Raw genomic sequence first — 9,679 nt, forward strand, 5'->3', positions numbered from 1 at the left:
TATTTTTTAATATTGTATTTATTTGTTCACGAGACACTGAGAAAGGCAGAGACACAGGCAGAGGGGGAAGCAGGCAACCCAAACCCCGGGATCGCACTCTGAGCGGAAGGCAGATGCTCAACTGCTGGCCACCCAGGTGCCCCTGCTGAAGCATTTTAGAATTTAGGGGTGGGAATGACGTTACTGAATGGTTCTAATTTAGTAAATTTAAAATTATAACCTTAACACTTTTACTTTGTATTTTTGTCAATTTAATGTCTAGTTTTTGTTTCCTAATACACCATCAACACAAGAACACACTTATGTAACCTGCACAGACCCATACTAGGACCACATACATAATCTTTTAAAAAGGAAAGGATGTAAAATCAGTACTATCCAGAGAGCAGTGGTTCCCAATCCTGGCAAACTAGGGGGTGAGCCCTCTCTCGTTTCATTGGGTAACCTGTGCAGTCTGAGCCAACCTGCTAGAGTGCGGTTTGCTTCACACAGTAAAGTCAACGGCACTTGCTCCTTGCTCTCCTCCAGCCCTGCCGAGTTAGGTGGCTTCTACGTATCCTGCTAATCTACAAAGGAAGTATGAAGGCGACTATTCTTGCAAGAATCTCATATCCTTCAATAAATTAAGACGTTATCCAACCAGTGAGGCAAGTTGATTCAAGTGACCTCCCTGAGCTCCAGCAAGCAGTAAAACACTAACTAAAAAATATTTTAGGAGTCTAGAAATAATTTTAATATGTAAATTTAGTGCTTATCCAGAGTAAGATTTAGAATTCAAACACTCCAATAATAACTACAGTAGACATTTATTTAAAGTAATACATTAGCAGCTCAAATAGTCCAAAATTGTACATTTCAGGTTTACCCAACTTCTTCGAAGTATTTGAGGGCAGCTGCAACCACAGATTTCAACACCATGATTATTTCTTTGCCCATTCTTCTCTCTCTTTTCTTTCTCGAATAACTTCTTTCAGATAAGGCTCAAGGTAGAATTTATCCTAAAGAATGAATAAAATAAAAATATCATATGCCACCACACGCTGATATATCCCACTCAAAAGGTCTTCCACAAAAGAAATTTATCAAAATTAATTTTTATTTCCAACTTAAGGAAATATATTTTTAAGCAGACTAAGAATTGTCTGCTCTTCTAAAGTGTAAAAACCCACAAAGATACTTTAACTAGTTGCTTTGACAGGTTGAGAGAGGCAAGTGGGTCAGAGAAGACATGAGAGCAGAAGTGTGTGCAGTTCAAGCGGTGAGGGTTTACATCAGGCCCTTCCTGGGAGCCAGAGGCCACTCCACGGGCTCATCATGTGGATCCCACCACGTTTTCATCAGAGCAGGAAAAGAGTATAGAGTATGGAGGATCTGGGTCTCTACACCAGAGACCTGCTCAGTGATTTTGGAACAGTCACGTCACCTCTAAGTCACAAAGTGTTTCTCTCTAAAGGGAGTTCACATTTGCTGTTAACCTCACCGGGCTGCCAGGAGGGTATTTATTGGACACAACTTTAAGAAGTCTAAGGCACTGTACAGATGAATGTGTTTCTGTTTCTAACGCTTGGTGCTCAGCAGCCAACAGTGTCAGATACACAAACTCTGAGTTACCTCCTCGTATTTCGTCCACTGCTCCTTAGGCAAGATCTGATGCCTCATGGTCAGGTCCAGCGCCCTCTTAATGCGGAACATCCTGTCGTTGTAAAGGTTCTCAGGAAGCCTTCTTATGGCCTCCTTCACATCCTCATTCTCGTATATTGTATCGTCTCGCATTAACCCTATAACAGAAAACAAGACAGATGGAAGACAATTCTCAAAAATCAAACATTCTTTAAAAAAATGAGTAAAATATGTTTAGGACATAAGACTTGAGTGAAATGTGTATGCATTTCATACATAATATGGGTTACTTTTTTCTTTTTTAAAATTTATTTGAAACAGATTAACATACAGTATATTATTAATTTCAGAGGTAGAGTTTAGTGACTCCTGAGGTGCTTATAACACCCGGTGCTCATCCCATCACGTGCCCTCCTTAGTGCCCATCACCCAGTGACCCCATCCTCCCACCTCCCTCCCCTCCAGCGACCCTGTTTCCTAGAGCTGAGTCTTTTATGGTTTGTTTCCCTCTCTGATTTTGTCTTATTTTTCCTTCCCTTCATAATGGGCTATGTCTTAATTGGTACTGTAGAAACAATATAGGAATCTTGCAAAATCCACTGTCACAGAAATTCACATTTTATCCAGAACAATTTTTTAAATATTTAAAATATGTACTTTATTTTTAAATACACACCAATAAGCCACATCTCTATTTGCTTATACTTTGAGATCAAGGTACTACAGAATTTTAGATGACAGTGTACTAAGCAACCAGTAACATTAATGATGCTTTGGTCGGGCTTCAATTAAAAAAAGACAAACTAAGAAAGTTCAGGTATCTGATGATTTTAACATTTGACAAACTTAACTTTCGAAACATCTTTTACTTTCAGAGTCCATATAACTTAATTTTCAAATGCTAAATGGAGGAGTTGGGAGAGGGAACATAAAATAAGGAAAACATACTGCTCCCATATTTCAAGAACTTATTTCCCCCTCAAATATATGAGGTGATTCTATTACTCTTTTCAAAATAGTAAAAAGGAAATAAGTGAACCATAAAATGTGACCTAATCTTAAAAGTTTTCTAATGTACACAGGCACCATTAGTTAAATAAACTGTTTTTGGGAATCATGATAAGTCTTGCAAAAAAGCACTACTCTCAGAAAAGCAAAAAAAGAAAACCAAGGGAAAACCGGATACTCACCCAGTTTATTGAACCCTGCAGCATTGTAATACCACTTCCGAATGCCCTCCAGCCACCGGCTTGATGCTGCAACTGATATTGTCACAGTGTTAGTTGCTACGATTCACTTAGTATACTAAGTGGGATGGGCCCATTATACTAAGTGGGATACCAGTATACTGGTTCTTGGATGGGCCAAGAACCAGTACGAAAGGAGCGACCTCATTAGAGAATTGCAAACATAGGAAGGAATTTCCTTTTGAAAGTGTACGTACTGTGTACTGTGGATAAAAATTTCTTATTTATCTATCAGCAAAAGTGATTACAGGTTAAAAAAAAACTGGGGAGCAAGTCATGGAAAAAAAAAGTAAAGTCGAGCACATGATGTACAAGAGTAGTTAGCGGCACGCCAGCCTGTGCAAGCCAAGACCCTCGTTTTTAGTGAACCCTGTACCGTCAGAATGGAAGGGGAGGCTGTGGGAAAGGAACCAAGAACTCCTTCGTTTTCTGTAATCTCGGAAATAAAATCCAGGAAGTGTGAACCTTTCTTTTCAAGGGAGTTGGGAGTTCTATGAAAAGAAGGGGAGGCTTCAGGGTAGGCTGGCAGGTCCCAGGGACCTGCATCCTCCAGAATCTGTTTTCTGTGTTACCTTTGCTTCACCTGGCTACTGTCTTTAAGAATACACGTATTTCTGGGAGGATTTTGATACCATTAGCCAGTCATTTAAAATAATTATTTTTTTAAGATTCTACTTATTTATTCATTCATGATAGACATAGAGAGAAAGGCAGAGACACAGGCAGAGGGAGAAGCAGGCTCCATGCAGGGAGCCCGACGTGGGACTGGATCCTGGGTCTCCAGGATCAGGCCCTGGGCCACAGGCAGGCGCTGAACTGCTGAGCCACCCAGGGATCCCCCTAAAATTAACATGGATTAATAGAAGCAGCCCATTTTCCTCCTCCCAAGTAGCTAACCTTCCAACCCGGAAATGGGTATTTGAAACAGAGAAGACACAGGGAACGTGCATGCTCTCTGGGCAGCAGGACTGAGCCTGGGGCAAGGCGTTGGTGCCTGAGCTCCCCAGGAAGCATGTAGTAACGAGGGGAGGTACAAAAGCTTAAATTTCCTTCTAAAATTTCCCCAGCCTTTCATTGAGGGATACAAGCAAGCTCTTCTTTTCTTCTGACTCCTCCTCCCTACTCTTTAGTAGAGCATGCATTACACAGCTTTGGTAGATCTTGAAGATCAAGCACCATGGAAAAGATCGCTTCTGGAAAAAACAAGTATCGGGACCCCTGGATGGCTCAGCGGTTGGGCATCTGCCTTTGGCTCAGGCCTTGACCAAGGTCCTGGGATCGAGTCCCAGGTCCGGCTCCCTGCAGGGAGCCTGCTTCTCCCTATGCCTGTGTCTCTGCCTTTCTCTGTGTCTCTCATGAATAAATAAATGCAATCTTTTTTTTTTTTTTTAAAAAAGGAAAGAAAAACAAGTAGCAAAGAGGCACTGCACAAACGCAGTGATGGAGGACATACTCAGCAGCAGGCACTACCCGACCTGCTTTCCCCCCTCGCCGGTACTTGCGGCCCGTCCTAGCAGGGGAGCAGGCTTGCGAACTTGTCCCACCGAGCCGGGAGCCCGGGAGCCCCGGAGGCCAGCCCGGAGGCTGCGTCCCACACGCGCCGCACAGCGCCTCCCAGGATCTGTCAAATCGACACAGTTCTTAAACGTCACCTCCCAAGGCTCGACCCGACCCCACGGAGACGAGCGGGATTTTCATGCGATGGGCAACTAACTAGGAGCTTCACCGCTGCAGGGGGCGAGGGGGGCCAAGAGAATGGAGCCGCTATCATTTAAAAGCCGCTCGGGTCTAAGTCTGCGGGGGGCGGGGGCTGCGATCAGGGTGCGGGGCCTCGATCGGGGTGTGCGGGGGGCCGCGATCCGGGTGCGGGAGCAGCGATGGGGGTGTGCGGGGGTGCAATTAGGGGTGTGGGGGCCGCTATCGGGTGTGCGGGGGCGCGATCGGGGGTGCGGGTCCCGCGATCCGGGTGTGCGATTGGGGGTGCGGTGTCGCGATCGGGGTGTGCGGGGCCGTGATCGGGGTGTGCGGGAGCCGCGATCGGGGTGTGCGGGTGTCGCGATCGGAGTGTGTGGGGTGTGGTCGGGGGGTGCCGGGGGCCGCGATCGGGGTGCGCGGGAGCCGCGATCGGGGTGCGGGTGTCGCGATCGGAGTGTGAGGGGTGTGGTCGGGGGGTGCCGGGGGCCGCGATCGGGGTGCGGGTGCGGCGCGCAGCAGCCGTCTGGAGATCGCGGGGACCCGGGGCCCGAGCCTGCGCGCCCGCAGCACCCGCAGATACCTGCGGCTCCGCCCGCCCGGCCCGGCCACCGGGGGTTCGCCCGAGGCGCGTCGGCGGGAGAAGCGCGCGGACCCCCGGCCGCGGGGCACGGACAGCGCGTCCCCGCGGGCACGAGGCCGGGGAGCTGCCGGCCGCGCCGGGGCCTGCTCCGGGGCGCTCCGTTCCTTTCGGTTCCGCGTCCGGGACTAACGGCCTCTGCCCTTGAGCGCGGGCGGCCGGCACCGGAGCCCCTCCCCGTCCCGGCGAGCCCGGCCCGGGGCGGAGCGGCGGGGGCGGGGGCGACCCGGAGGCTGCCGCACGCCCGGCCGCTCGGGGAGGACGCAGAGCGACCCGCTACGAGGCTGAGCACTGCCGCGCCCGCCCGGGAGGCCGCCGGGGACTCACCTGACCTGCCCGCCATCTTGACCGAGGCTGCCGCGGGGCCTGCTGGGTAAGTCCTGGAGGACGCGGGGGGCCCGGTGCGCAGGCACCCTGCGTCGCGTTGCCGGGCGACGTAGGACGCCCGCGCAGGCGCATTGTCTGCAGCCGACCTCTGCGGGTGACGTGCGCGACGCCGGGGGGGGGGGGGGCGGGGCGGGCGTGCCGGGCGCCCAGTTCCGGGAAGCGCGTCGGCTGAGCTTCCGGGAAGAGCGTCAGCCTGGGGAGGAGGCGCTTCCGCAGGGCTGGCGCACGGGGTTCAGCGCACCTGCGCCTTCTCACCTGGACGCTCGCACCTGGTTCTCCGTCCGTAAGGTCAGTGCCTCCGCGGTCCCCGTGGTGCGGAGGAAACGGAGGCGCGGAAGGGCCGCCAGGGAGGGCCCAGGCTCCCCGTGACCCCGTGACCCTGGGCCCGGGAGCGCTGACCCCCGCTGACCTCCACCGCCCCCGCCCCCGCCCAAGGGCTGCGCCGAGCGCCTTCGCGGAGGCCGCCAAAACACTAGATCTAAGACGGGTAACAGAATTTGCGTGCGATTGTGTTTATTTTTTAAAATTTTTTTGAATTTTTAATTTTTTTAATTTTTTTTTATTATTATTTTTTTATTGGAGTTCAGTTTGCCAGCATATAGCATAACACCCAGTGCGCATCCCGCCAAGTACCCCCCCCCCCTCAGTGCAGGTCACCTGTATTTTTTTATTTTTTTTTTATGTGTGCAATTTTAAGGAGAGGTAAACTCCTTTTTTAAATTTTTAAGATATATTTTATTTATTTATCCATGGGACACAGAGAGAGAGAGAGAGAGGCAGAGACACAGGCAGAGGGAGAAGCAGGCTCCACGCCCCACATGGGACTCGATCCCAGGACCCCGGGGTCACGCCCTGGGTCACAGGCAGAGCCCAACCACTGAGCCCCCCAGGGGTCCCCAGATGTAGACAGACTCCCGAGGTCTCAGCCCCTTAAGTCTAAGGCATCAAAATCTAGGGGCGGAAACAATCAGTGCGACCGACCCAGTTACTGGTGAACTTGTACGCTGTTCCCGTCAGCTCACGTCGCCGCGACAAAACACCGTAGACTGGATAGCTTACAAAATAAATGTATTTCTCACAGTTCCGGAAGCTGGCAGCCGGAGAGCAGGGCAGAGCTCTTCCTGTGGGCTTCGGAGGACTGCCTTCTCCCGGTGTCCTCACGGGGGAGAGACAGAGCCAGAGCTTTGTGTCTTCCAAGGGCCCGATTCGCAGTAGGAAGGCCCTGTCCTCCAAAAGTCCTATCATTGGGGGTTAGGGTTTCAACATGCATCCTGGGGGGACACCATTCAGGTCATAACAAGTACCCACAAATACCTACTTTTGTTTCCTCCAGGCTCAAGCTGAGAACTGGGACCATATGGAACTCCCATCTCACTGTAAATCCAAAGGTTAGATTTAATGGTCTTAGTCACATGCCAGTTCTGAGCTTTGGTTGCCATCACCTTTTTTCTTCTTTGTGCCACCAGTTCTGTATGCAGCACCAAAAACGGATGAATGTCTGCTTCTAGACTACACAGGCCAAAGTGAAGTCTGAAAGATGTGAAGAAATGCAATGCATTTGAACACTGGCACGTTGCTTTGCAGGAAGTACTCCGTAAACTCTCTTTCCCTTGTTACCCTTAAGATTCAGCTTGCTGGGGATCCCTGGGTGGTGCAGCGGTTTGGCGCCTGCCTTTGGCCCAGGGCGCGATCCTGGAGACCCGGGATCGAATCCCACGTCGGGCTCCCAGTGCATGGAGTCTGCTTCTCCCTCTGCCTGTGTCTCTGCCTCTCTCTCTCTATCATAAATAAATTAAAAAAAATAAAAAAAAAAGATTCAGCTTGCTGGTTACACAGAGAAGGTGGTTAAGAGAAGGAGGACCTTGTCAGGAGACCAGGTACCCAAAACTGTCACGGAATCCAGCTTCTTTAGGTATTGAGCCTAGAGGTCCTGGACTTTTGTTGGCAGTTATTAGTAATTTTTGAAAGATTTTATTTACTTATTCGTGAGAGGCAGCCATTTAACTGACTGAGCCACCCAGATGCCCCCATCTTTAGTACTAAGGCAAAAATTATGTTTGATTTCCGTCTAGGCCTGTGGGTAGGATTGCATTTCTCTGCTCGCTTAAAACTAGGCATGGCCCTTTGGCCGAGAAAAGTATGGGTAGTTTTTAAGATCAGTTCACATTCCTTTTCCCTTTCATAGATTGGCTACACTTAAGACGCAGTGGAGGCTCCATTAACCTCTGTCACTAAAGGTGATATGAAGCAGAGCTTTTTTTGGTCCCAAATTGGACATGTATGAGATAAAAACTTCTGTGGTTTAAAAACATTTAAGATACGGGGGGCGCCTAGGTGGCTCAGTCGGTGAAGCTTTCGCCTTCAGCTCAGATCATGATCCCAGGGTCCTGGGACTGAGTCCCGGGATCAAGCCCTGCATTGGGCTGCCTGCCTGTCGGGGGGGGGGGGGGTCTGCTTCTCCCTGTCCCTCTGCTCCTCCTTCACCTTCGTGCTCTAATAAATAAGTAAAACCATAAAAAAAAAAAGAAGACAAAAAAACCACGCCAGGCTTTAGGATTGCTCATTATAGCCTATTCTGATACAAGTGGTTCGTTGGTAAAGGCAAAATGAGGTTCTGAGCCATAGAAATACCAGTTGAGATGGTTCCAGGCTTTGTCTTTTAGCTGAACCTTGTTTCCTGTGTATTGATCCCACCCATTAGAGAACTCCACAAAGGCACGTATCTATGCCACACTCAACACTGCCCTTTAGGGACTCTGATGTCTGTTGGGTACATGAATAAAACCTAACAGGAAGGCCAATATACTTGGCCCTGATCCATGAAAAATTTAGTTTCTCATGAGGCTTCTGGACATACAACACCACAGGACCCTGGTGCACAAGAGTACCCCCAAAGTTAGTGTTTCAACCCCCCCTTTTTTTTAAGATTTTATTTATTTATTTATGAGGGACACACACGCACGCACGCAGAGACCCAGGCAGAGACCCAGGCAGGGAGCCCAACGTGGGACTGGATGGATCCCGGGTCTGCAGGATCACACCCCGGGCTGAAGGTGGCGCTAAACCGCTGAGCCGCTTGGGCTGTCCTCAAAACCCTTTCTTAGCCCAATTCTGAATTCAGCTGGATTGTGCTGCTGCACATTGTACCTGCTGAGGCTGAAACGTCTAAGGTGGCGTCTTCCCCCACACGTCTGGTGCTGCCTCGGCATGGGCGGAGTAGCTGAGATTTGGCCGGGCGCCTCCTCTCCACCTCGTTTCTCCAACAGTCACGCAACCTCCTTACGTGCTGGCTCCGGGTTCCCAGGACAAATGTTTCAAGAGGACAAGTCCCAGCGTGCAAGTCCTTCTCCAGCCTCTGCCTGATGATGTCTCATTGGCCCAGAGTCCGTGTGGAAGGAGACAAGAACACGTACCAGGGGGGTTCACTGGAAGCCACCAGTGTTAACTGTCCGCCCAAGCTTGTGATCCCCGGGCAGACGGCTGAAGCCACAGGCCTGGCTTCACAAGTAACAGTCTGACCCAGGCGTTAAATTACTGGCCCGGGATCACATGTCTAAATGATAGATGGGGAAAAGACTATCCTTTCATGCTGCAGATCTTTGCCTACTGGCAGGAAGTCAGAGGTTTGCTGTGGCCTTTTACCAGGTCTCCTTGCCCTTTACTTACTGTCACATTACTCCCCCCGCCCCCACCCTTTCTCCTTTCCTGGTTCTCAGTAGCCGATTGTGGGCAAATGTGAGTATCTATGCTCAGGAAGGGGACAGTGCAGATCGTCCAGACTGGAATGTGTTTTATCGCATTATCTACGTGAATAGTAGCTATTAGGTGGATGTGATCTAGCATGTTCCAGAAGCTCGTAACACGTCACAGAAAATATAGAGGTCTTGTGATGAAACCACCTTGGAAGGCCTGCCAATGTCAAAGGGAAGCCTCTGTCCTCGTCCTCCCCGGGACGGTGTGCCAGCCTATGGGGAAGTGTCTCCTTCCCTCAGCTTGCTGTGCTTTAAGTTCTGTCCTCCCGAAGAAGGAAGGAAATGAGAGTCGAAGAAAAAGTAAGTCACTCGAACTTGTGAGAAGGATCTGCCACAGGCGT

At 50.1% G+C, this 9,679-nt stretch overlaps 1 protein-coding gene and 1 long non-coding RNA gene across 2 annotated transcripts; one reads left to right on the top strand and one right to left on the bottom strand.

The window, feature by feature from the left end:
- Nucleotides 1–787: 787 nt before the first annotated feature.
- Nucleotides 788–5,650, bottom strand: LOC129495773 (cytochrome b-c1 complex subunit 7). The gene is made up of 4 exons (XM_055303483.1): nucleotides 5,527–5,650; nucleotides 2,811–2,882; nucleotides 1,612–1,778; nucleotides 788–998 (listed from the first exon to the last, which is right to left on the bottom strand). The coding sequence occupies exons 1-4, from the start codon at nucleotides 5,540–5,542 to the stop codon at nucleotides 921–923; spliced, it is 333 nt and encodes a 110-aa protein (XP_055159458.1). The 5' UTR covers nucleotides 5,543–5,650; the 3' UTR covers nucleotides 788–920.
- Nucleotides 5,651–5,779: 129 nt separating this feature from the next.
- On the top strand, nucleotides 5,780–9,584 carry LOC129495704 (uncharacterized). The gene is made up of 3 exons (XR_008661595.1): nucleotides 5,780–5,874; nucleotides 6,920–6,974; nucleotides 7,053–9,584. It is a non-coding gene; the product is annotated as an uncharacterized LOC129495704 (long non-coding RNA).
- Nucleotides 9,585–9,679: the final 95 nt, after the last annotated feature.

Source organism: Nyctereutes procyonoides, unplaced genomic scaffold (assembly GCF_905146905.1).
Source record: "Nyctereutes procyonoides isolate TBG_1078 unplaced genomic scaffold, NYPRO_anot_genome, whole genome shotgun sequence".
Taxonomy (NCBI): Eukaryota; Metazoa; Chordata; class Mammalia; order Carnivora; family Canidae; genus Nyctereutes; species Nyctereutes procyonoides.

Bases quoted from the DNA above. Each gene is read 5' to 3' on its own strand.
- LOC129495773 (XM_055303483.1), bottom strand. The intron at 1,779-2,810 runs GTGAGTATCCGG...TTTCTGTTATAG, and splicing joins TGCAGGGTTCAATAAACTGG to GGTTAATGCGAGACGATACA. The intron at 999-1,611 runs GTAACTCAGAGT...TTCATTCTTTAG, and splicing joins AGTGGACGAAATACGAGGAG to GATAAATTCTACCTTGAGCC.